The 27,138-nt window shown below is 44.1% G+C and overlaps 1 protein-coding gene across 3 annotated transcripts in view; it reads right to left on the reverse strand.

Moving 5' to 3' along the window:
* The window catches only part of nrg1 (neuregulin 1), a 901,022-nt gene extending 879,000 nt beyond the window's left edge, over nucleotides 1–22,022 (reverse strand). For 2 of the 3 annotated variants that reach the window (XM_038792664.1, XM_038792662.1), the window contains exon 1: nucleotides 21,438–21,755. In XM_038792664.1, coding sequence (XP_038648592.1) covers nucleotides 21,438–21,543 — 106 coding nt within the window. In that variant the 5' untranslated portion in view covers nucleotides 21,544–21,755. Of the gene's footprint in view, nucleotides 1–21,437 lie in introns of all 3 variants that reach the window. The other variant, XM_038792661.1, reaches the window with a different exon arrangement.
* Between the last annotated feature and the right edge of the window lie 5,116 nt (nucleotides 22,023–27,138).

A 27,138-nucleotide genomic window follows, 5' to 3' on the forward strand; every position in this document is an offset into this window, starting at 1 on the left:
CTAAAAGAATACTTTGACTCCAATTAAACCCATGGCAAAAGCCGAGGCATTGTTAGGGTACAGCCCCTCCTAATTTTTAGTGCACAGTTATATGGTATCACCTTCCACAAAGAAGTCATCCCTTTGCTTTCAGGGGGGAATTTGTTTGGACCTCCCACCTCTTGCAAGATCAATATTTTCAAACTAATGGAAAGGATGTCTATCGAGCTAACTGTTCCGTCCGACAGACAAAGAGAATTCAACACCCAGTTTGAAGTCTGGGTGAATTTTGAGGTTGTAACTTCTCCCTTGAAGAAATCTACTTCCATTGCTTCTAGATTCTGTTGATCAATAATAGTTTCACATATCAAGAAATAAAAAGTTGCTGGTGAGATCCATCGTTCTATTGGTGTTAGATAATTTGGAGATCATGTTTTGGGTTATCTCATTTAACCAACCAGTGTTTCTCTGTTAACCCATCACACCATTATTCAGATTGCTGAAGCTGTTATGTATCTCAACATACATACATGTTTCCAAAATATCCATGTTATGTGACACTCAGGAGCATATTTATGACATGTCCCAGAATTAATCCATAATTAACTGTCCAGCACTTATAAAGTAGCATCATTTTGATCCAGCAACCAAAACAATATTTTGCAAACATATACAGTATGCCCACCAGAAACCTGAGAGAAATATTCCCCAAACAATAAAAGTCCTGCGTTTTGAACATCTTGTATTTGTGTAGCATCTTTAACCTCCGAAGGTGCTTACATAGCACCTTTCCCAATCTTAGGACACCCAAAATGCTTCAGAGCCAATGAATACTTGTTAAAGTATGGTGGGCAACTTTGAGCCCACTCTCTCGGTCTGTAAGTAACTCTGCAATGCTGAAAATATGGAGAGAATCAAAAAACATCATTCTCTCCAGCGTGATCAGGTTTTGAAATTCCCCCGGAGCGGGGTAGAAGGACATGCCTGGGCAGTACCTGGCACCGTCCACCAGCACAGGTTGCCACTGCCAGGTTGACCCTGCCAGCTTGTGCCAAGGGGGAAGTGTCAGGGCAGGTCCCTAGTGGGAGCCCCATGAGGGGAAGGGGGTCAGTGAATATTGAAGGGGTAGATCTTCAACGATGACAGTCGGGGGGGGGGGGGGGGGGGGGGGGGGGGGGGATGGATATGCGGCGATGACTGTCAGAGGGGGAGGGAGCCCTGAGACAGATGTGCTATTTCAATGCAGCAAAATTTTGCCATTGAAAATAAGTTCACTTTTCCTTCTGATTACAGTTAATCATTTTATAATTCCAGACTTGGCAATCATGGAATACATACTTTGTGTTAAGTTCCTTAAATCAACCCAAGAACAATATTGGGGCTTCCTCTGACAAAGATGCCAACTCATAGATATGGTAGAATAACTTGTAGATTATAGCTAAAACGAGAGGGTACAGGACAAACCTATAAACTCCTTTCATGTGATAATCCAGGGTATCTGTAAGTGGTTGGTCTGTTTTCTTCTAAATGTGCAATGAATCATGGCCATTTCAGGCACGAGTCCAAGTGATGTATTATGAAATTCTACTGAACGAATTCTAAATGTTATCTTGACACAATACAGAGACAGGTCAGCAGACTCAGCAACCTGCAATGTAACACTTGAGAATTTATAGTTGTATTCAGTGCATTTCAATGGCTTAGTAGGCAAAGGTCACTGAGAGCTGATACTTTTTTGTATAAATCACTAAGTCACCATTGAACGATAAGGAGTGCCACTGTCAGCATAAGAAGATATCAGTTTTCTGAGCAGTTCCTAAAAATTATTCCAAGCTCTTCTTAAACCTTTGGTTTGTTCGTAACCATCGATGTTCAGTTTGGCCCTAACAGGTAAAGGATGCTCCGGCACTAAACCCGAACTGATAAAATAGACAGGGTCCCCCAAGCAGTTATCTTGGCCAACCTTCCTATTTCTCATCTACATGCTGCCCCTTGGCGATGTCATCCAGAAGCGGAACGTCAGGTTCAGCTTGTACGCCAATGATACCCTGCTCAATCTCATCACCATGTCTCCCAATGCCCCATTATCTCAAACTTGTCTGACTGCGCATTCAACAACCAGTAGTGGATGAGCAGAAATTTCCAACAACCAAGCAACAAAATCCATCCCCCAGGCACCAACGCCATTCCTCTCCTTTGCAACAGTTGTTTGCAATTTTGATGCCCATTTGGCCCTGAAGTGAGCTTGTGATTACCTATCTGCGCCATCTCTCAGACTTTCTATTTCCACCTTCATAGGTTTATCAGCTCACTCCACCACTGTCTCAGCTGATCTCATTTATGGCACATTACCTCCAGTCTTGACTATTCCAATGGACTCCTGGCCTGTCTCATGGTCCACACTCCACAAACATGAGGTCAGAACTCTGCTACCCATGTCCTAACTCACACCATGTCCTGTTATTCCATCAGCCCAGTGTCTACTGGACTACATTGGCTACTGTTTAAGTAATGCCTCGATTTTCAAATTCTCATCCATGTTTTCAGAGTGCCCCCTCCCTATCTCAGTCATCTTCACCAGCCTTTGGGATCGCTTTACTCTTCTCCTCTCCTCCTGGAGTGTCTCTGATTTGAATCACTCCACGACTGGCATCTGTGGCTTTCAGCTGAGTTGCCTGGTGGTCATAAAATAATGTAATATAAATGCAAAGCTTTCTCTTTTTAACACAATTCTAGGGTATCCAACTCTAGTTGGACACATTCAATGTGGTTTCATTCCATGATACAATGGGTTTAAGGGCTAAGCTACCCAGAACTAATTTACTATGGAGTGAAAGTGGCCCTGAGTTGCCTTGACGTGTTAAAGTGAGCACACATAGTTCTCCTTCCTCATTGCATTTATTGACATTGTGTACCTTGTGTTGCCCTATTATGTATTTTCTTTTCATGCACTAAATGATTCTGTTTGAGCTGCATGCAGAAAAATACTTTTCACTGTACCTCGATACACGTGACAATAAATCCAATCCAATCCGATAATGTTCACTGATACCTGCAAAGGTCTGTATATGTTTATGAGACAGTATTTGGTTTGTGGAGACCCTGCAGAACTTATTCTGTAACTTTTGTTGTCTTCGTGTTCCTAAAACATTCTTTCTATTTAAGGGAACAGGCAAAAAGGCGAAAGGGTTGGGGGGAGTTGAATTTGTTTCTTCAGCAGGGAATTATACTGTACTGCCTGGACAAGTAGTGGAAGCAAATTCAACAGGAACTTTCAAAAGGTAATTGGATAAATGCTTAAAAAGCTATGGGGAGAAAGCAAGGGAGTGGGCCTAACTGGGTAGCTTCTTCAAAAAGCCAGCATGGACACATGGGCCAAATGGCCTTCAACTTTGCTGTACGAGTCCGTGAGATGGATTCTCCTGGTTGTGTTGCCATCCGACAATAAGCCTCAATTCCAGGTTGGCAACCTGAATTGACCATGGCAAGGTGTTGGCAAGACCTTCCCAGACGCAGCCAATTAAGAAGCAGCCTTTAGTGGCTGGCCAGGGAATCAGGAAGTCCATTAGGAGGCTATGCAATGAATCCAGCCAGCAGCTCCACCGGGGTGATAGGTGCCGCTGAGGGAGAGCACCTAAACATGGATGCACTCTCCAATATCTTCTGCAAATAGATGATTAAAGAGAACACTGTGCATAGAGCCATCAGAATGGAAGGGTGACCTGTCTTTAGGGTTGATTTTGGTCACCGCTGAGTCCTTGTGTCTTGCCAGCAATTCTATTCACTCTAATGCCCTCCCAGCCTTGAGAGTTATTGAGCTCTACCCACAGTGGAGAAGCACCCCAGCAGTGGGAGGTTTCCACCTCTGCTTAAAAATGGCCCCTCAGTGACTAATTGGTTGCCTGCCCGCCTTGTTGGAGCCAGCTGCCAACCTTCTTCCCCATCCCTGGAAAGTTCCCTCAGAGACAGAAATGTAGCAGAGATATGTTCTGTCCCAGCTTCCACCCAATTCCTGCCCCTAAACCCCACCTGCACATCCTCCACCACAGTCTCTATCGAACCAAGAAAATATCACCCAATGGTGAACAGGCACCAGAGTGTGACGACTAGGGGATTTTCACATTAACTTTATTTCAGTGTTAATGTAAGCCTACTTGTGACACTAATAAAGATTATTATTCTTATAACCTGAAAAATCTCACAATGGTACATGCCTAACCTAGAAATGAAACATTTAGAACACATGAGCTATCCCTTTTTTATTTCTTTCATGGGACACGCGCTTCATTGCCAAGGTCAGTACTTGTTGCCCATCCCAAATTGGCCTTGAGCTGAGGCCATTTCAACCACAGTGCTGTGGGTCTGAAGCCACAAGTAGGCCGGAATGGCAGATTGTCTTCATATAAAGCATTCATAAACCAGATGGGTTTTTACATGTATGATAGTTGCCACGGTCACTAGCATTACTGAGACTAGCATTATATCCAAGGTTTACCAATTGAGTTTAAGTTTAAGTTCCACCAGCTGCCGTGACAGGATTTGAACCCATGTACTCTCGAGCATTAGCCTGAACCTCTTGATAATTATCTCAGTGACATTGCCTCTACACAACCATCTCCCCTCTTCCGTGAGCATAATCATTCTCCCTGGTGCTGGGAATACTTGACTTTCTTTCTCCACACAACCCCCCCCCCCCCCCCCCCCCCCCCCCCGTTGGTAGGTGGCACAGTGGTTTGCACTGCTGCCTCACTGCTAGAATTGCCCCTTAGTGTCCAGAAGGTTGGTGGAGTTATGGGGATAGGGTGCTCTTTCAGTGGGTCGGAGCAGACTTGATGGGTCAAATGCACTAAGGATTCTATGAAACCCCAGCCAATCTTGATTTGTTACAACCTTGGTTTCCAGGCATTAAGCAAAAATGCCAGCAGCTGCAAACAAATAATAAGAGCAGCTATCAGATTGCAGAAACTATTGATTCCTGTTTGAGACTTCAATTCCCACTTGGAGTAGTTTGTCCACCTGCTGTCAGAGCAAATAACATGCATTGGAAATATCCCTCCGGATAACCGTGCGTACCCATGAACCCATCCTCATTAACATGACCGCTTGAGAACACATCTCCTCGGTTCAATTCGATTCACCACTGTTCTGTTGCTGTGTACTGGCGGGAGGAGCTGGAGATCCTTCGAAGAGTTAATGCCAAGATTACGTTGCTGAAACTAATGTTCTGCTTCTGAATTTGGCAGACTCAATTCTTTCTTCCACACATGGAGGTGTAAAACGGGCATTGGATTGAATTTATTTGGTTTCCTTGGGTGGATTAAGTTAAGATTGGCCCTTCAGAATCAGCACAATGTTTCCTGCTCCCTTTCATTCCTTTTTAAAATTCTTTCATGGGATTTGCATGTTGTTGGCAAGGCCGGCCTTTGTTGTCCATCTCTAATTACCTTCATAGAGGTGGTGGTGAGCTGCGTCTTGAATCTCTGCCATCCACAGTGCTCTCAGGGAGGAAGATCCAGGATTTTGACCCAGTGACAGTGAAGAAGCAATGATCTATTTCCAAGTCAGGATAGTCTGTGGCCTGGTGGAGAACTTACAGCTGGTGGTGTCCCCATGCGTCTGCTGTCCTTGTCCTTCTTGGTGGTAGAGCTCATGAATTTGGAAGGTGCTGCCAAAGGAGGTTTAGGGTGTCCTTTCCCAGGACCTCAGCACTGTGGGATTACTTTCCTAAAAGCCCAATATGTCACTCACTCATTAGTTTCAATCTGTTAGCCTTTCAATTTCTGCCAAATGCTAACCCTCTTACAATTCACACTTGGGCCATTTACCTTCATTTTTCAAATGATAAGAACTCACAGTTCTGTTGTAAATCCTAGAAATCAGCTGACCTTCATTTCCTTCTTTTATCTAGTCAATGCTTCTGTGAAGTGAGAATTTAAATTGAAAGCAAGTATCATTAGTAAGACAAAAGCAGGGCAAAATCCATCAATCAAAACCAAATATTAGTCAGCTATTTCACTGCTCGTTGTGGGATCGCACTGTGCATCTTGCCTCCAGCACCTGCTTACATAATAACAGTCACTGTACTGCAACACAATTCAGTGACTGAAATGAGCTTTGGAGTGAGGACGAGGAGTGCAAGGCGCAATATAAATTCAGGTTTGTTCATTCTTGGTGTAAGAGCAAATGTAAGGATCAAAAAGTCCCCATTGTGGAAGAAAGCAGAAATCTTTTTTCTCCACTTGCTCTTCCATATCCTATGCATGTACAATATTGAAAAGTTGAGCGAGTGCCATAAATTATAAACAATTAGGTCTGCCCTGCGATCATTATGATTTATGCCCAATCGTGTTCATTGCGTGACTTCTTTTCTAATCACTTCATTTTCCACAGTATCCAAACAATTCTTTCCAGACAAGAAAAACTGTGTGACAAATTCATCTATTAACTTATTGGTTCCAAAACAGCGAACATCCCATATCAGAAATCAAAAAAGGTAGAGATCGGAATTTGCTGTTGCCGTGCAATACTTTAGAGAAACTGATTTTTCCCCGAAATTTTTCTCTGCTCTTCCCATCCCAAATATTGTCTTAGGGAAAAGGGGACATGCCCTCGGAAAGCTGTTTGGCAATCATTGCCAGTGGAATCTCCAAGCCCGGTTTTGAGAAGACACTGAGACGAGGATGCTTTGGCTGTTTATTGCTTGACCACTCGAACCCCGGACACACAGTCGTGGCAGACTCTTATTTATATGCACATCGGAGCATGATTAACTGTCAAGGGGAAATTATACAGCTATCCGACTATAGTGCACTTCTCCCTCACAAGATACCAGAAGAAGACTCTTGAATTATGAACAAGGCCTTTATTACAGCTATAGCTGGGCTGATGATGTTCCTAGCTGGCATACCAGAGAGCCCTGATTCAAGTATTCAATAGACAGTTATACTTCAGATTCGGTTATAAGAAATTAGCATATAACAATCATTTGTTACTAGTTATCTATGTCCAATCATGACTGTCGATTAGGTTTAGATCATGCAGAGTATAATAGAAAAAAAAATAACCAATTGCAACAAGTGCACTCTTACTTAATCATAATATCCAATCAACACAAAGACACATACTTTCTGTCCCCATATCTTTATCAGTAATTCTTCATTATCAAGTTTGTGGGTACCAATGGCCTTCCCAAGGTAAAAATGCCCACTGCAGTAACAATTCTGTATGATTATGTCTCCCTTTCAAGACAACCTGGCACCAATACAAATGGTGCAAAGTTCCCACATTGTTGTCGCAATCGTTGAGAATCACCATACGTGACCTCCCCTTTTCTTGGGTCTCATCAACAACAATATATATCCTTGAGATGGTTTCCTGTAGGAGCAACTTCAAGTAAACAGCTTATGTGCGTAAGACAGATTGATAAAGAAGACACTGATGAACCTGACACGAAACAATTCTGTTTCTCCTCCCACGCACTGCATGACTCTCCACTCCTACAACCCGCAGGAAAACAAAAGCCCCGACAAAACCGTTTTGTGTCTGGGGAAAGAAAATTGTGCACCGTTCAGCACTTCGTAGTTAACTAAAGTTTGTAAAACTAATTCCAATATAATGTTTGCCCCTCATCTCCAGTGAACACCCAACACCTGTTTAATGTATTACCTTAAACTACTAAGTATTTAACATTCATCAATAGAACCTATTAGAATTAGATACTAACAATCAGCTCATCAGCTGCTGGAAGACGTACCAAAATGGACTCAAAGTTTCATCTCCTCTGATGTTCTAACCCCCCATCCATCCCATCCCTCACCCCCGGAACTTGTTGGCCTCTAATTATTGATAAGAACATCCTCCATGTTCATGCGCCTCAACCAAATTGAACTATCGCCTCGTCGCATCTTATAAACTTCTTACTAAAACTCTACAACTCGCTTTGTTTAACATTTCAGCACTTTGGAAAGCACAAGGTTAAAAAATTACCACCAAAGCGTGAGAAACATCAGTGAAAGTGACCACAAGGTTGGTGGGTTGTGATAAAAAAAACTAACTTGTTCATTGATGTCATTGAGGGAAGGAAGCTTGCTCTCCTTGCCCAGTCTGTCTATAGTGTCCCACCTATGTGATTGACTTTAACTGCCCTCTGTCGTGGCCTAGAAAGCCACTCAGTCAGGGCAACTAGTGATGATCAATGAATGGCAGCCTTGTCTATGAGATCCACATCCCAAGAATGATTCCGTAATAATCAACGGATTTGTGATGGTATGAGCTATAACCAGTGAGCTATTAGAGGAGATATCGCCTCGTCAGCTGACTGACAGAATTAAAGGAACTAAAAAATTATGCTGCCTCTACCATGATATGATAATGGCAAATCAAAATCAGAAGCATCAATTTGCCAAACTCAACATATCTGACATGTTGGCATTTCAATTGAAAACAGATATTTTTTTTTAATTTCCGAAGGAAAATAATCTTATGTTGAAAAAGGAAAAAGTCCAATAAAATAAATCTGTGTACCACTAAACTTATTGTTGGAAAAGGTACTTTACTGAACAACCAGAAACTCAATTATATCAAATAAGAAAGGTTTAATTGTAATGTTAAATGACACAAGAAAAATATCAAAGGAAAATCATGGGTCAAGCAATATGATAGCGACATATACCTGGTCTATGTTAGCAAGATTACAAGATAATATTTAGAATGAGCATGTTTAGAAGTTCATCTGAGCAATAGTGTGTTGTTTATTAAGTTGCAGAACCATTAACTGTCATAAAAGTACAGATTTGATATCCATGAATTAAGTGAATGCACTAATCTTTCAAGAAAGTTAAACTCACACAACAACCGAGTAAGGTTTGTTATTTTAAATGGTTGTAGATCATATAAATTCAATGATCAGACACTGATTCTACACCCAAGCAGATTTTACACTCTATGTGGGTTTCACAGCAGAGGGGAAATCAGATGGGGTGTAAATAGGAAGTCCGACCTTCTGACCAGATGATGGTGTAAGATTGACATCCCCTCCAAATGGACTTCACGACATGAAAAAGCCCAAAATCTATGGACAACAGTAAATAAACAGGCCAAACCTCAACAGGCAAACACACAGAGGTAGGTTATACTGTTAGGGGTTAGTTTTAAACAGGCCAACATCAAAGCAGAATTGATACTGTGAAAGGGCATTGGGTCATTAACACAACAGTGGCACAAGCGAACTGCCAACAGATAACTACAATTAACTACAACAACAATTAAGAAGTTGAGGAAGCCATTGTTAGAATTGTTCCCAGACAACAGCCATCACACAAACAGTAATTACAACAGTTGAGGATGGAGAGAAACGTTTACATGCATATCAGCTGTGGGGACAGAGATATCTCACTTAAATGGACTCCATTGTTTCCAATAATGGAAATAACATCGGTGCTGATTGAGTCTGTCAGGACCAGGGCATGTAACAGACTAAAGAGATTGAAAGATGCTAAGCACCAATCATCCGGCAGGATGACCTCGGGAAATATGTTTATAACATTCCAGTACGAATCATCATAGAAGAGGGCAAGGTCGAAGCGTCTGACGCTGAAGTCAAGAAGGAGAATCAGGAATTGTCAACCCGACCCAACCCACACTGGAAGGGGAAATTGCATGGGTGATTGTAAGTTATCAGCCAAATCCAAGGGGTATTGGAGCTGAAGTTTCACAGTAATTTACAGATAACAACCAAATCCTGGGGGGAGGGATTTGGGTTTGAATTGAGGAAGGTTTGGACAGAAAAGTGGTGCTTTCCCTATGGTTTGTAAGTAGAGGCATTCTAATATTTAAATAACGGTGGTTTTGTCTGTTCAAGTGGAAACCAAGGTAAATCATGAAGGGATTTAAATCAGACCTACCAATTAAATATTGTGTAATATCATTTACACTAGTTTGGAGCTCTTTGTATTAGAGCATGAGGAGTTTTTTAATAACCATCAAGTTTGTAGTTGAGCCAAACCCTGTGCCTGTGTAATTTTGTCCTTTATAAAATCACACAGTCAAGAACCATCCATAAGGAGAAATTGGAGCAAGAACCTCTGAAATTCAGTTAAAGTAAGTCACAACAATTTTATTTTATCTGAAACCAGTTTATTTGTATCTTAGATTCTTAACTTATGCAAATATGTTATGTAGAGCTGAATATGAGATGACAGTCTAAATACAAATATTGTAAGGGGCAACAAATGGTGTCCACATTGAGTTGTCGAGAAAAGCACAACTTAATTTATTTAACACGTTCATGCTTACATACAGTTCCAGCACAGGATCATCTCTAGTTGGTGTCTGACTGGCCGACTCTATTTATGCGAAGACACATGAACTGTGTTAAGGGTCCCCCCCCCCCCCTTATTGCTGGAGCTGGTATTCTGCAAGCTGCACAGGGTAGTGGATCATCCCCTACCCCATGCGACCCATGCGCGTTATAACATGAACATACTGACATAGGCCATTCAGCACTTGAACCTGCTCTGCCGTTTGATAAGGTCTTGGCTGATCTGATTGTGGCCTCTGTCCATCTCTCACACCCTTTGACCCCCTTAGCAGTCAGGAATCTAACTCAGCCATGTAAATGTTCAATGACCTTCCTCCATTGCTCTCTGGGAAAGAGAATACCACAGACTAAAAGGCCCTCGGAAAAAATTAATTCTTATCCCCGTCTTAAATGGGAGATACCTTGAGTGCAATTTTACAGTCCCTCCCACTGGCGACATTCCCAGTCCCGGGATGTCATTTGGTCAGCTCACCGCAGGTTCCCACACCGCACCCCCTTCCCCCACCATGGTAAAGCAACAAAATTTCACCCCTTTGCTTTAAACCAGGGTTTTTCAAAGTGTGGGTTGATGGGTCATGGGTGGATGTCAAGAGGATCACGGAACGATCGGTTGAGGCATTCCAGCAGTAGCCCCAATTGCGGGAGAAGCACCCAATGGCTGCTGCCAGCATTTTTAAATGAGGAGAAAATTATGCTGTGTGTAGTCCTCCAGCCATAAGCAGCAGCAGTGAGCATGTCCTGCGCCCTGCATGTACACTTGACGTCAAGCACCCTCAATGTTCATGCTTTTGGTGTCAAATCACGGAGGAGAGCTGTTTCCATTTCTTAGCTGCCAGCAAGCAAGGCAAGAGGACTGTGAAGTAGATTTGTTTTGTTACATGTAAGAGATGGCCACAGACAGGCAGTGTACCTACTGGCCAGGATCTCAAAACAGAACCTGCTGGAGAGAGCTACTCAGGAGTGTCCAAGGCAGGAAATAGCAGTGCTAGTGCTAGTTCTGTACAGAGTTCAAGGGCATTTGGTTAACAGCCTATAAAAAAGTTTCAGATTTTGAAAGAAAACATGTGGGTAAAAAAATCCTTTTGCGCTTGAGCGAGACTCCAGAGTCAGTTATTAACTTGCAGTTGACTCCAAGTTAAAAGATGACACTGCTGTACCTGGCCTGTGATACCACATTAAATCCACGCCAAAAGCCCATGAGGCTGTCAGCATTCGGGAGTAGCATCTCCCAGGAGTATCCAGTGCTGAATAAAACAGACATTTTATTGCTATTGCCCTTCACAATGACCTACATGTGCAAGGTTGGATTTTCTGTTTCCAGAAAAATGAAGACGACGCAAAGGAACTGTGAACTCTGCACCTGATATGTGCGTTGCCCTCCCCTCCTGTGAATCTGATTGGAGTGAGAGTGTGAGGACCAATCAAGCTCCCCTTTCACCTTAAAGGTAATCGAACATGGCATGTATCAGGAAGATTGGCCAGCATAGGCCACAATAGTTAGTCTGCTTTGGTCCCGAAGGTCAGCCCATGTGGGTCCTGAAGGTCAACTGGTTGGAAAAGTAGGGAAAAAGTTTGAACAAAACTGCTTTAAAACAATGCCCCCCACCTCCAGTTCTGGTCTCTCTCATAAGGGGAAACATCCTTTCAGCATCCACCGAGCCAAATCCCCACAGGATTTTATTGTGATTCAATAACAACAGCTGTTAAACCTTAACGTAGCTAACGTGCCTTGTGTTTTGAGGAGATGGTTTTAAGGCCATGTTTAATGCAGCTTCACCTCTGTAATTGAGGATGGTTGTCAGGATTGGAGGTGTGTGATGTTGGAGGGGGGAGGCCAGCAAGATGTAGTCTGAGTAGACACAGCACCTCGATCCATCTGGATACAAAGAGCTGGTGAAATTTTATCACCGCTGCCCTTTGCTGGCGGCTTGGAATGGTGACTGAATGAGATGGTCCAATGGTGACTTTAAAACAGCTCACCCAAGCAGTCATTTGACAACTGACTTGCCTCCAAAATGAAGACACCATTAGCTAATGCGGTTTTTGTTGATGGCCAAAATTTTAAATCCTTCATGATTGGTTGGAGTCCTAACTGGCCATGTCAAAGCAGGTATTTCTGAGCCACCACTGACTTCTCATTGCGCCTGTTCCAATGCAGACACTGCACAAGGCCTGCACTTCTTCAGGTGGTGGGGTGGTTACTGAAGATATATCATTAACTACAACATTTATCATCCCTGCCAGAGAATTTGTACCAATTCATCATGGCATTAGAGCATTTTCTTTAATATTACAGTACTTACTTTATCGCTCCCAAATCCCTCAAAAATAATTACGCATTTACTATCGCTCTCAACACTTGTGTTTATAATTGGACAGGAAGCACTCACACATTAACTACATGGTGTCCTTGGTCACTGAGCTCCGCTGCGGCACAGATTTAAAATATAATCAATTTCCATTCCCCAAGGGCTCAATGAGCTGACACAGTAAGCAACGGCACCATTCAGGCTTGTACAGGCTCAAGTTCAATTCTCATCTGTGTGATTAGCTTATTGTAATGACAATGATGAAGAAGTGTCACAATTGACTTCTGAGCCCAGGGAGTGGGGAACAATTGATCAGCGGGCTTGCTCCCAATAATTAACAATCCCTTGCTGAAAAATTGTGCGCACCTGGATATAAGGCAGGCACAGCAACAGGCCAAGCTGTGACGCCTCCTACTGTCAAATGGCCAACGTGTCCCATTTAATGTTTGCGGGAGTGCAGCAAAGTTGGACAACCAGGACTTGTGCTCCAAGATGGAGTCAATCTTTTCAAGAGCAAAGAGGGCAGAAAAATGGCAGGGTCATTAAAACAATGAGTTTTTTAAAAATTGCAGCCTGATACTAAGATTGGTGGAGTTGCAGATAGTGAGGAGGACTGTCAGAGAATACAGCAAAATATAGATAGATTGGAGAGTTGGGCAGAGAAATGGCAGGTGGAGTTCAATCCAAGCAAATGCAAGGTGATGCATTTTGGAAGATCTAATTGAAGGGCAGACTATATGGTCAATGGAAGAGTCCTGGGGAAAATTGATGTACAGAGAGATCTGGGAGTTCAGGTCCATTGTACCCTGAAGGTGGCAACGCAGGTCGATAGAGTGGTCAAGAAGGCATACAGCATGTTTGCCTTCATCAGACGACGTATTGAGTACAAGAGTCGCCAGGTCATGTTACAGTTTTATAGGACTTTGGTTAGGCCACATTTGGAATACTGCATGCAGTTCTGGTCACCACATGACCAGGGGCTGGTTTAGCTCACACCAGGGGCTGGTTTAGCTCACTGGGCTAAATCGCTGGCTTTTAAAGCAGACCAAGCAGGCCAGCAGCACGGTTCGATTCCCGTACCAGCCTCCCCGGACAGGCGCCGGAATGTGGCGACTAGGGGCTTTTCAGAGTAACTTCATTGAAGCCTACTCATGACAATAGGCGATTTTCATTTGCAAGGGGCTGGTTAGCTCACAGGGCTAAATCGCTGGCTTTTAAAGCAAGCCAGCAGCACGGTTTGATTCCCGTACCAGCCTCCCCGGACAGGCGCCGGAATGTGGCGACTAGGGGCTTTTCACAGTAACTTCATTGAAGCCTACTCGTGACAATAAGAGATTTTCAATTCCAATTTCAATTTCAGAAGGATGTGGATGCTTTAGAGAGGGTGCAGAGGAGGTTCACCAGGATGTTGCCTGGTATGGAGGGTGCTAGCTATGAAGAAAGGTTGAGTAGATTAGGATTGTTTTCGTTGGAAAGACAGAGGTTGAGGGGAGACCTGATTGAAGTCTACAAAATTATGAGAGGTATGGACAGGGTGGATAGCAACAAGCTTTTTCCAAGAGTGGGGGTGTCAATTACAAGGGGTCACGATTTCAAGGTGATAGGGGGAAAGTTTAAGGGAGATGTGCATGGAAAGTTTTTTACGCAGAGGGTGGTGGGTGCCTGGAATGCTTTGCCAGCAGAGGTGGTAGAGGCGGACACGATAGCACCATTTAAGATGCATCTGGACAGATATATGAACGGGTGGGGAACAGAGGGAAGTAGGTCCTTGGAAAATAGGCAACAAGTTTAGATAAAGGATCTGGATGGGCGCAGGCTGGGAGGGCCAAAGGGCCTGTTCCTGTGCTGTAATTTTCTTTGTTCTTTGTTCTTTTTTCCCAGAAGGAAAATACAGTAAAAACTGGGAATTAAGAATACGGTTATTTTTCCTTCTGCTTTGCATGCTGTGGGAATCAATTTGCATGTTTACTGCTTGGCTAGTAAACTGGCTGTGCCCGCCTCTTAAGAGAACCAATGTAATTTCCATCTCGAATGACCATCCACTCCTTCAGTGCCCTATCCCTGTAATGACAGCGACCATTGTCCCTATCTGAAAGCGATATCTCTTCCTGTGCTCTCATAACGTGGCCAAACAGGTTGAGTGGCAGCTCCTTGCAACATAGAGCCTGCTGCAGGCAGACAATATGAGCGGGAGAAAGCCCTGGCCAGCCACTTGCAGAAGAAAATGGCCAGTGACCATTGCAGTACTTCGCCATGGCTGGGAGCCTATGATGATGGCCAACGCCCTCTTGGGGCATGTTACTCAAAGCGAGAGAGAGAGAGCATCTCCCTGGTCTAGGGATGATATATCTAGTACACCTGAAAATGGCTTCAGTACAAAAAAAAGCATTGTAATATGAATGTTCAGTCCTCCTAAATCTGATTTGAAATCACTAAAATGACTTTTTTTAAAAACTAGACAGGACAACGTAATTGTTACACTAGCGTGATTGTACAGATCCTTGGTAAAGTCAACAGTTTTTGAATTGAAAAATAACTTTGACAAACGTTTGCTTACTCGTGCAGCCAATAAAGTGATGACAATCGAAGAGGTTAAGGTTAACCAGGTTTATGACCAGCCTAATCCGGCAGGTTGAATCTTAAACTCACACCAAAGTTTGCGGGGAGGTGAACACAACGTTTAAAATTCCTCAACTTTTTGCCATTCAATCCGGGTTGTCTTGATATTGCTGGTAAAGAGGCACTGAATCATTCCCCCTTAAACTGTATTCCAAGTTTAAAAAGGAAACAGGAAATTATTGAATTGTGGGGCAATAAAATGTATGTTAATATTTTCAAACAGAAATAAGTTTTAAAAAAATACTTGCACAAGAAATCCAAAGCGACAAAACTTTTAGCATTCACTCACACAGTTCTTGAATCGAGGGAGGGCCTCGTGATGTGAGCATTTGCAATAATCGCTGCCTTATGCCTCACATCTTCAAATATCAATTGCAATATTTCTTGGAAAATACTCTTGTGTGCCTATTAATTCCAATACAGTAAACAATCCGATTCCAATTTTTCAATAACCCCTGTGGCTTTCTTCTTTCATAGCACTAGATTCTCCCTCGCTGGTTGAGACACTTCCTCATTATCATGTGCAGCACACACTTTTCACTTATGGGTATGGTCGGTGACTCAGGTTCCCTGGCCGTTTCTCAGTTAAAATGCTTATACCCCGTGTAATAATCGCGCAAAACAGGTCACAATCCCAAAGCGAGAAATAGGAATGGCAACAATCCCGAAGTCATTCTGACATTATTTGATTTCTGCATTTAACATCACTTCCAAATGCCAAGTAAATGCCAACAAGAGGAAGTAATTAATTAATTGTATAAAGTGTCCAGCCGGTTGTATGAATAGCAGATACTGACAAAAATGAATTGTTTGAAGAAAAATTGGCGGAATGCAGCATGAGGTTCAATTTGGCTACATTTACCATCCGTCTATGAACAGGTCTGCAACTCTTTAACCTGTGAGACCTTGGCATCAGTAGCGTTTTTCTTTTAACTGGACCCCTGACATTTAAGTTCTTGGACTCGAATGCTGTCTTCAAATTGATCAGCCTTTAAGACAACCTAGTATTTGACTAGGAGACAATGGCAAGATTATTGGGAAAGAGCAAGGGTGTGGACTTAACTGGATAGATTTTTCCGAGAGCCAGTCTTGTCATGTCGCAGCAAATGATGTTTCCTGTGAAGGAAGATTCTATGATTGTTATAGGTTTTGGCGCGACTCAAAAGTGCATTGCTTAACCTAAAAATATATTTTATTACTGGCGTGTAAACAAACCATACAGAAGCAAGTGGAACTGATTGAGAGCCTGATCTTATATCCCCATTACGCTGCACTGTTTGGGGCCAATGCCAAGAGTTTTCATTATACTCAGCCCAGACGTACTCTATAACACTGCCAGTGTCAGGCTGACTGCTTCACTTTCAACCAAGAGCTCGTCTCACATTAGTTTTCCACGGGGCCAGCACAGAATAAGACAGCCCTGTCTCTTACATCTTTGGGTCATTTAAAAAAGATTTTATGCCAGTTTGTTTTCTCCTGACTGACTATTCCATCCACTGACTGCAAGCACAGGGAACACAACAGGCCAGGGAATGTTAACTCTTTATTTTGCATCTCGGCAGCATTGCTACTCTCTGCTGCTTTAAATCATTGACCCCTCGTCTCACAAAGGACGCTGGAACTGTATTTGCTCCAGCCATACCAGGAAGGCACTATACTCCCGATAGTGAAGTCACAGTGAATAAGCCACATTAAAATAATTGTCAACAGCAGTAATGCAACACTCCCATCATGCAATTAAAGATGTCGATTTGCACGTTTGGAATGCACTTCATAAACCAGCACCATATCTTCCAATAACACGAAGGTACGAGAGCAAAACAAGTCTTAAGTTACACGTACCCTACTTCAGTAATGGCAAAAACTTTTCTTTAAGAATGAAGCCAGCACACAATCATTCAAAATCTACATCTCCACACCCTGGGGATATGAAAGTTGGTGCAATCATTTTAAAAGCATCAAATTAACTCCAGTGTCAAATATATATCTATCGAGATGCAGTCTGTGTTCATGTCATATATTTCACAAATAAGAATGATTCACTGTTCGTGCATCAGCCCGACTGAGTGTTAACATATCTCAAAATACCACAACCATTACATTATTAGCAACAGAGACAGGACCGTTGCCAACGTAGAGAACATGGTGAACCAGGGAGGACATTAGAATAGCACAATAGAAACATCTCAAACAGCTTTCTTATCATGCAACTTCAACAAACCCCTGTCAGTTCTGAGTGGTACAAACACATTTCTGTATTGAAAGATTGATTTTGAATTTCAAGTTGCTGTGGATCAGCGATGGTTGTCACTCTCTGGTCCCGTCTAGTGGTTCCACAGCCTTACTCTTAATCCCATGATCAGAGTTAAGGTTATCTTTACATGCTTTACCGTCTTTGAATAATGCATAATTCGTGATGCTCTTTTAATACAGCCAACAAGACCAGCCTACAGCGTGACAACCCCGAATTGTTGACATTATGACAAAGAATGTGAATAGGAACTCAGAAAAATGACTGATTTCTTAAACATAGACTGGATAATCAAGCTTGAATCATTGACGTGATATATTTGAGCCACCCGATCAATTTGAGCTGTAAAAACCGATTGCAAAATTCACTTTTGTTCCAATATAACACTCTGCGCTTAAAAACATATCTCCGTCATGCGACCGACCCTAATGGTGTGCTGGGGACCTCGGCATATTTATTTTGTGTTGTCCTGTCCTTTAGGGACAAGCATTCAATTTCCAAGCCAGTGCTTGGTGCAAATACAAAATACTAATTCGGGGTGGATGAGGGACGGATTTCCCCTCATTCTCGGTCTTCCATTGTCTAAGTTCTATACAGTTTCGAGGTAAACCATATCCTGGATTAGCCCAGAAACCAAGAACAACCTGTTACTGGAATAGAAAATGTATAAAACTATGCATACACGCCCCCCCCCCCCCCCCCCCCCCCACATCCCCCACCACCACCACACCTCCAGCCTTCGCCTCCAAAATATCTGACAACGAATATTAACATGTTTGCTGTCCGGCTCACATCAAGCTGCAAGCAACAAGTATAGGCGTTTTGGGTGCCAGCCACAATACCCCCAGATCTGCAATTCAGCAGCAAAAGGCGATCAGTTCCAATAACTTTCGCTTCCACTTTCCATTTTTCCAGGACACAACTTTGTTCTGGTTGCGTGACCTGCCCATTAATGTTCATGGCCAAACTTCCAAAGCATAGAGTCAAGGTAAAACTTGGATCACTTGCACTGGAGATGAGTCTGTACCAAAATACAAGGCGTTTGAACTGTTAAAAGCCAGGATAATTGCCCCCCCCCCCCCACCTCCACACACACAAGCAAATTGATTTTTATGTAATTTGTTGTTGTGTATCTTTTATCGCTTCCCCAATTCACAATGGAAAGCAAAAAGGCTGTCATCGATTAAAAGTTTAACCCCCATCCAAGGGCTTGTGTGGGATCATCTTTACAGCCTAATTCGAGACATTATAGGTAGAATTTACAGTGCAGAAGGAGGCCCTGCGGCCCATTGAGTCTGCACCAGCCCTTGGAAAGATCACCCAACTCTAACTCACGCCTTCACACTCTCCCCGTAACCCCACCTAAACTTTTTGGACATTAAGGGCAATTGACCATGGCTAATCCACTTAACCAGCACATCTTTGGACTGTGAGAGGAAACCGGAGCATCCAGAGGAAACCCACGCTGACATGGAGAGAACGTACAGACTCCACACAGTGACCCAAGCAGGACTCGAACTTGAGATCCTGGTGCTGTGAAACAACTGTGCTAACCAACCGATGATTAGGTATGGATTCAGCACCATCCTTTCGTTCAAATGCCACCATCTGCTGTGTCAGGATTTGAACCTGGGTCCCCAGGGCCCCACTCTGGCTCTTTGGTTCACTAGTCCAGTGATAACACCACTATGCCACCGCCTCCCCATGTCTTCTCTTCGTTTCTGAATGGAAAATGAAAGTCTGTGGCGGGGCATCAGAAAACACTGCAAAAGAACTTGAGAGCGTCGCAGCAGCGACTGGATTCCACATTTAAAATATTTATGCCTCATTCCACAGACTACAGAAACCTAAAGTGTACAATCAGACACACTGGGGCATTTGTACACTTGCTTTCGCAAGCACTATTTAGACAATCTATTAATTGTGCTTGAAATGAACAGAATATAAGCCCTGGGGATAATATGAGCGCATCTCCCCGCAGCATCTTATGAAGTTATTCAATCGTTTGATTCATTGAGTGATTCCAAACTGTTGAGGATTGGTGCATTCACACGGCGCCCAGTTTAATTAACAAGGCGTCTATGTCGAGGAAAGTCTGGCTCCTTCCTATGTAATTCACCCAGTTCCATAATACCAATGACTGGGTAAAGAAACAGCAAGAAAACGAAACCCCGGCCAGCAAAAAGCTCTTAACCAGTAGCACACGACCAATGGCCCTGATATGCTCCGAGTTCCAATGAACCGTACGTAGGATGATGGTCTTTCTGACTAGCAGGGGGCTGCCGGGGAAAGTGCTGAGCGCTGCAGATGTCGGGGGGAGGGGCCGTTAGGCCTCCCCAAGAATGGGTCAAAAAAGGGCCACAGTGCGGAGAGGAAGCTTCCCCATGTTTGCAGACACGGGTGAGGGAGTCTACTTTAACCACCAGAACTGCTCTATCTGAAACAGCACAAGACCCATCAATGGGTGCTATTTTATTTCACTAATTTTTTTTTAAGTATTGTCTTCACTGTCATCCATTAGTCCGACACAATCCGTACGTAAAGGATGCCCGTCTTGCACTGAGAGGCTGAAACAAGCGCTTCTGGGTCGCAGTAGAGTAGACGGTGCACTTTCAGCACCACGCCGAGTGGACAGTTCCCTGTAACACACTCCTGCCCGAGCTTTTGCATCGCATTTCATCACCAATTTTGTGCACTTTTCACAGAGCCGCCGTTCAAATCAATAACCGCAGACGATTAAAGTGAAAGAACCCACAGACAGACAGAACTCACCGACTCTCTCTCTCTCTGTGCGGCACAGCAAGCAGGCAACTATCTGCAGAACCTCCCCCTCAACATTACTACTTAACCCAGCAGAGGGTGGCCCCGGGATAACCTGTCTCACTCTTCAGCACCTGCAAAACACACGTTGGCGCATCTCGGCGAGATATTATCATAGGGCATTGTCTGCTACCACCACCACCAACTCCTCTGTCTCTCTCCACTACTCAACATAGGTTACTGAAGGTTTGAAGGTTAATCCTCTCCCCGCACCTTTGGAGTTTTTGTGCAGGAAGGGTGGAAGTGTTGGACCGTTCATGTATTGGAGCAAAAATAAAGAGGTGGAATCGCCACACACACACCGACACACACACATGTTTAAATTCACCCACTCGCAAGTTAAGCTTACTGAGTGACTGAGAAGTGGATTAACTCCCGGGCAATGAGTCTAATATTTCAGTCTGACTGGCCCCGGGGTGTCCTGCAATCTGCATCCTTTCCCCGCTCAAAGACCAGGTTTAAAGGGTTAAATGCACCTGCCTGGGAATGTGTGGGGTGAATCTGGTGGGGAGGGGCAGTTTATTCTCAAATGGTTCAAGTCACGCCTGGAAAAAGTTTTTTTTCTCCCCCAATGTGGACCAAAATATGTTTTTCTCCCTCTGCAGAGAATGATACAGATTATTACATTGCTGGGCAGTTACAATCCACGCACCTGACGATCTCACCAAACCCCAGCCAACAGAACTGCGTGCAAATTAAAAAGAAGAAACATTTCAAAATCGATTACAATACACAAGATGCTCAAACGATCCAACTTTAAGCAGAGGGTGGGCTGGCAAATTTCAAAGACAGCGCCGAGAGAGGCAAAGTGCAGTCAAAGAGGCTGAAGTTTTTTTTCCCCTGATTTCAGCACCAAGTCACAAACTGGGAACAAGGAGGACCTGGGACACAGCCCCCAAAACAGACCGTCCACAACTTCCAAGCTACCCCAGCAATGCAAACACCTGCTTGTCTGCAATGACAACAACTTCTCGTAAAACACACCCACACACACCATTTCATAAACAAAGCACCATGCAGAGAAAAGGCACGTCTAATGTGAGAAGAAGTCAGTCTGCACCTGCAGAGATCAGTTGAAGTTGCATTGAGGAAGAAGCATTCGCACTGACATTGAAGAATAAGCTAAAACGGAAGGACTCACCACAGGTTTCACACAGGATCTTACTGACGTCCTTCTTGACGCTCCTGGCCGTCTCGAGTGGCGGGTGGGATGTTCTGAAGATGTCCGTGGAGTTGGTGGGCTCCATGAAGAAGATGTACCTGCTGCCTGTCTTCAGGCGGCCCAGGCAGCCCTGCAGCCCCGCCGCGTGGACCCAGAGCAGCCGGTCCCTCCGCAGACCCCCTGCCTTCAGAGCCCAGACATGGTGAACCCTCACCCGGACGGTGTGCACCTCTCCCCTGCTCCCGGTCCGATTGCCAGCCGCTCCTGAACCCCTGGCAGCACCTTCCTCCTCCTCCTCCTCCTCCTCCCCTCCGCCTGGTGCCCGCTGCTCCCCGGGCACCTCTTGCACTTTGCCCTCGATCACCACCCTGGAGCTCGAAGCCAGCTCCTGCACCGAGCCGGCGCTCGGGGGGGACGTGCAGGCGACCGGGGTCGGGGGGGTGGGGGCCGCGGAGACCCGAGCCGGCAGCAGCCAACAGAGCAACGTGAAGCAGAGAGACAGCGACGCTCGCAACTTCATACTGTGTGTGTGTTAGAGAGGGAGTGAGTGCAGATAGCGGACAGCAGCATGGGGAGTGTGTGTCAGAGAGGGAGTGAGTGCAGAGAGCGGACAGCAGCATGGGGAGTGTGTGTGTGTGTGGAATGGGGGGAGAGAGGCTTGGGGCAGTGCCAGAGCTGCTTGTGGGGCTGCTTCAGCTGATGTTAATGTGGGAGGCGGAGTTGTCTGAGGGCAGGAGAGCCCTGGGCCTCCTCTCGCTTTGTCTTTTTTGCTTTGTTTAAATCTTTTCACTTGGTGTATCAGTTTCCCATATCCCCCCTCTCTCTCTCTCTGCCTCATTGTCTATCTTTCTTTTTCTCATCCCCTCCACCATCTATGCCCCTCTCTCTCACACTATCCCCTCTCTTCCCCTTCTCTCCCCCTTTCTTCATCCCTCAAATCCCCTCTCTGTCTCCCTTCCCTATCTCCCCTCGTCTGTCTGCCTCTCTCCCTCTCAAACCTTCTCTCATCCACTCCCCAACTTCATCTGTCCCTGTCTCTCCCCCTCTCCTCTCCTCCACCCCTCTCTTGCTCCCTGCTCTCCCCTCTTTCTCTCTCCCTACTCTCACTCCTTTCCCCCTAGCTCCCCAAAATCTCTCTCGCATTGTCTCTTTCTCTCCCCCCTCCCCTTCTCATCCTCTTCCCTCTCTCTCATCTTCACTCTCTCTCGTCATCTCTCTGCCAGCTCCATACTTTCCTTCTCTCTTATTTTCTTTTAATACCTCTGTTTTCCCTTTTTCTCGTTCTCTCCCTCGTCCCTCATTTCTGCTTCATTCTTTCTTCTCTCATACTCTCCGCATCATCCTTTCTTTAACCACTCGGTCCTTTCTCAGCCTCAACTTCTCTCTGCACCCCGTCTAGTCTGTCCCACTCTTTCTCTCTCATTCTCATCCTACCATTTTCTGTCTCATCCCCGTGCACACGGGCTCTTCTTTCTCAGTCTCCCTCATCGCCTTTCCCTTTGCTTTTTTCTTCTCTCTGCCTCATCTTTATCATTTCACTCTCTCTTCTCTCACACTCTTTCATTTCTCCCTCTGAATCATTACATCTTTCAGTGATTCTGCCAACCCCATCACAATAGTTGCATTTGGGCATCTGGTTGTTGCCAGATGCAGCAGGCTGAAATTATAAAAACAAGCTTCAATTTTTGTTAATTCATTCAAGGGATCGAGGCTTCGCTGACTAGGTCAGAATTTATCGGCCATCCCTAATTGCACTTGAGAAGGTGGTGGTGAGCTGCCTTCTTGAACCGCTGCAGTCCTTGTGGTGTAGGTACACCCACAATGCAGTTAGGGAGGGAGTTCCAGGATTTTGAGACAGTGACAGTGAAGGAACGGCAATATATTTCTGATCAATTTTAAAAGTATGAGATTCTCTACCTATCCAGCATTTTAAAAAATGCATTGGAATAGACTTGCACCCTTCCAGTGGTGGAATACAGTCAGATAATTAATTACATTCCCTGGGAATTGAAACTTGCCATGGTGAGAAGGTTTGTGTGCTCCCATCACTCTGACTACTCTGGGAGAATATGGCTCCTGATACCGTTATTCAAGTCAACAAGTTGGAAAGTAGGAGCAAGACTAAGGACGAGTCCAGTAGAAGATTTGTGAGTCCAGCTGATAGCTCATGAAACATTGTGGAAATAATCCAGAGACAAGACCAGTCTGTTACGGATTGACTAAATATAAACATTAACTCTGGAGAATCCAGGTCTGCTGGATGTAAGGCAATCGATTTTCACATGGAGCCAAATCTCTTTGACTGGACAAATAGCAGCGGAAGAAATGGGATATTGCACATGCCACCAGGTAATGGAGACTCTAACTATCCAAAAGAAAGAAAAAAAAATGTGCCTTTATACAGTCCCTTTATGAATTCTGGACAGCCAGTTACATAATATTTAAAGTAGCCACTGTTGTAATGCAGGACATGCACCCGAGAAGGGAAGTCAGGCTTCAGCTCAACAAAACATCCAAAAGATGGCACCCCCAACAGTGCAGCACTCCCTGCAATATGTGCTCAATGTCTTTGGAATGGGTCTCAAATCCACTCTTGTGACTCAGAGATGAAAGTGTGACTGAGCTAAGAACATGCCAATATTGTTTTTTTATATTGGATGGAAAGCAATTCTTATGCAGAAAGAATTTTTGTGAAAAATGCTTATTTTGACAGTACAATTATGGGAAATAAATCTCTTCAAAATTGCTTCCTGAATCAGTCGTAGAATGGCTCTGAAAAAGAAGGAATAATAATTTTACTGGTTAACATTGTGGGGGTGAAATTGGCCCTTGCCAGTAGCTAAAAATGGACTCATAATGAATCAACAGTCCATTTTACACCATGTCCAATTTTCTGTTCTATTAACTCCGCACCACTGGTGAAGACAAATTACACCCGTTGTGCTTCTCACTGTGTATATTCAAGATGACACTACAACTGAAAGTTCCTCTCAACTGAAGCTCAAAACAGATCCAATTGAAATCGTTTCTCCAATTACCCAACAGTATAACCTCAATGTCAACTGTGTGTGAGTATCCCCTCTGACACTATTCCAGTTACTACGCTATACCAAAGAATGAGCACTCAGTCTGCCATTATAAGAAACATAGCCCTGCAGACTGGTGTCCACTGGGAACTGTTCATTTCAGGAACCAGAACAGTCTGCATAGAGATAACTATCCCAAACAGTATTGAGGCTCATGTAACAGAAGCGAAAGGACAGTCACAGTGCATGATATCATTCAGTCCCTATGAAATGATTCAATTTAAAGTATTATTTTGTTGGACCAGATCAAACCCTGTACAATTCTGATTTAACAGAGAATACGTATGGGGTTTTTTAACTTAAGAAAGAAACTCATGCGCTTCATCAACTTTGATTGTCAGAACTTACTAAGTTGCGAAAGGGTATATTGAGGCTTCTCATCCTGCGTGTTCCTTCACTGTTAACTCAACCACTGCTGGTTTTCTGGTGCAGCATAACAGCCTCAGTCCTTGCTCCCACTACTGCTCCAAAACAGAACAGCAACTTTTTTTTTTCTATAAATTTAGAATACCCAGTTAATTTCTTCCAATTAAGGGGCAATTTAGCTTGGCCAATTCACCTACCCTGCACATCTTTGGGTTGTGGGGGCGAAACCCATGCAAACATGGGGTGAGTGTGCAAACTCCACACGGACAGTGACCCAGAACATAGAACATAGAACAGTACAGCACAGAACAGGCCCTTCGGCCCTCGATGTTGTGCCGCGCATTGTCAAAACCAAGATCAAGCTATCCCACTCCCTGTCATTCTGGTGTGCTCCATGTGCCTATCCAATAACCACTTGAAAGTTCCTAAAGTGTCTGACTCCACTATCACATCAGGCAGTCCATTCCACACCCTAACCACTCTCTGAGTAAAGAACCTACCTCGGATATCCCTCCTATATCTCCCACCCTGAATCTTATACTTATGCCCCCTTGTAACAGTTACATCCACCCGAGGAAATAGTCTCTGAACGTTCACTCTATCTATCCCCCTCATGATCTTATAAACCTCTGTTAAGTCGCCTCTCATCCTCCTCTGCTCCAAAGAGAAAAGCCCTAGCTCCCTCAACCTTTCCTCATAAGACCTATCGTGCAAACCAGGCAGCATCCTGGTAAATCTCCTTTGCACCCTTTCCAATGCTTCCACATCCTTCCGATAATGAGGTGACCAGAACTGCATACAATACTCCAAATGTAGTCTCACCAGGGTCATGTATTGTTGCAGCATAACCCCGTGGCTCTTAAACTCTTAAACTCAAGACCTCTGTTAATAAACACTAACACACTAGCGTTCACGGCTCTATCCACTTGAGTGGCAACCTTGAGATCTGTGGACATGAACCCTAAAATCTCTCTGTTCCTCCACATTCCACAGAACCCTGCCGTTGACCCTGTAATCCACATTCAAATATTTCTACCAAAATGAATCACCCCGCACATATCAGGATTAAACTCCATCTGCCATTTTTCGACCCAGCTCTGCATCCTATCAATGTCTCTTTGCAGCCTACAATAGCCCTCCACCTCATCCACTACTCCAGCAAACTTGGTGTCATCAGCAAATTTACTGACCCACCCTTCAGCCCTCTCCTCCAAGTCATTGATAAAAATCACAAATAGCAGAGGACCCAGCACTAATCCCTGTGTTACACCGCTGGTAACTGGTCTCCAGTCTGAAAATTTTCCATCCACCGCCACCCTCTGTCTTCTTTGTGATAGCCAGTTACTTATCCAATTGGCCAAATTTCCCTCTATCCCACACCTCCTTACTTTCTCCATGAGCCGACCATGGGGAACCTTATCAAACGCCTTACTAAAATCCATGTATACGAATACAGTAAGAGGAGGGAAGGTGGTAAAAGAGGTGGAGGAGTAGCATTGTTAATCAAGGATAGTTTAACGGCTGTTTAACAGATAGTTAACAGATAGTTAACAGATAGCTAGATAGTTTAACAGAGCCAGGATCGAAGCTGGGACCTTGGCGCCGTGAGGCAGCCGGGCTAACCCACTGTGCCACTATGCTGCCCCAGAACGGCAACTTAACAACCACCCATTTAGCAAATGGAAGGTGCCATCAATTTGGCAAACTTGTTGATGCACTGATTTTATTGATTGAGTCGTTCTGTCTGTTTAGCCAGATGAACGTTGGTGACAATGATTAGTCATTGTAATGAGCATGAGGCCACACCAATGAACTCGTTCCCTACTTTCTCACTCGGTTTTGGTGGATGCTGCTTTAATGGTGCTAATTTAATTTACGCTACGTGAGTGAAATTAAAACTCACTTTCATTTTTAAAAACTCATTAAAAAAAAAATTGCCTGAGTTTTGCAACAATAGGTGCCTGGGTGCATTTTCGAAACAGTGATTTACTTGACAAGCATGCAAATGTGTTACAGATTAGTCTGTAAATAGAGGAATAGAGCAACCTAATACACAGTGCATTGAGTCGCCACTAAAATATGCACCTGGGAGACAGCCACATGGATGGAATTGTTCAGAAAATGCCATAAACTGTCGAAGCAAAGTTTTGAATGATATTTGTGCCTCCCTGGATTGAATTTGAACCTTTAGCTTATCCCCAGGTATATATTTTTTTAACAAACATTTT

Source organism: Scyliorhinus canicula, chromosome 3, assembly GCF_902713615.1.
Source record: "Scyliorhinus canicula chromosome 3, sScyCan1.1, whole genome shotgun sequence".
In the NCBI taxonomy this organism is placed as follows: domain Eukaryota; kingdom Metazoa; phylum Chordata; class Chondrichthyes; order Carcharhiniformes; family Scyliorhinidae; genus Scyliorhinus; species Scyliorhinus canicula.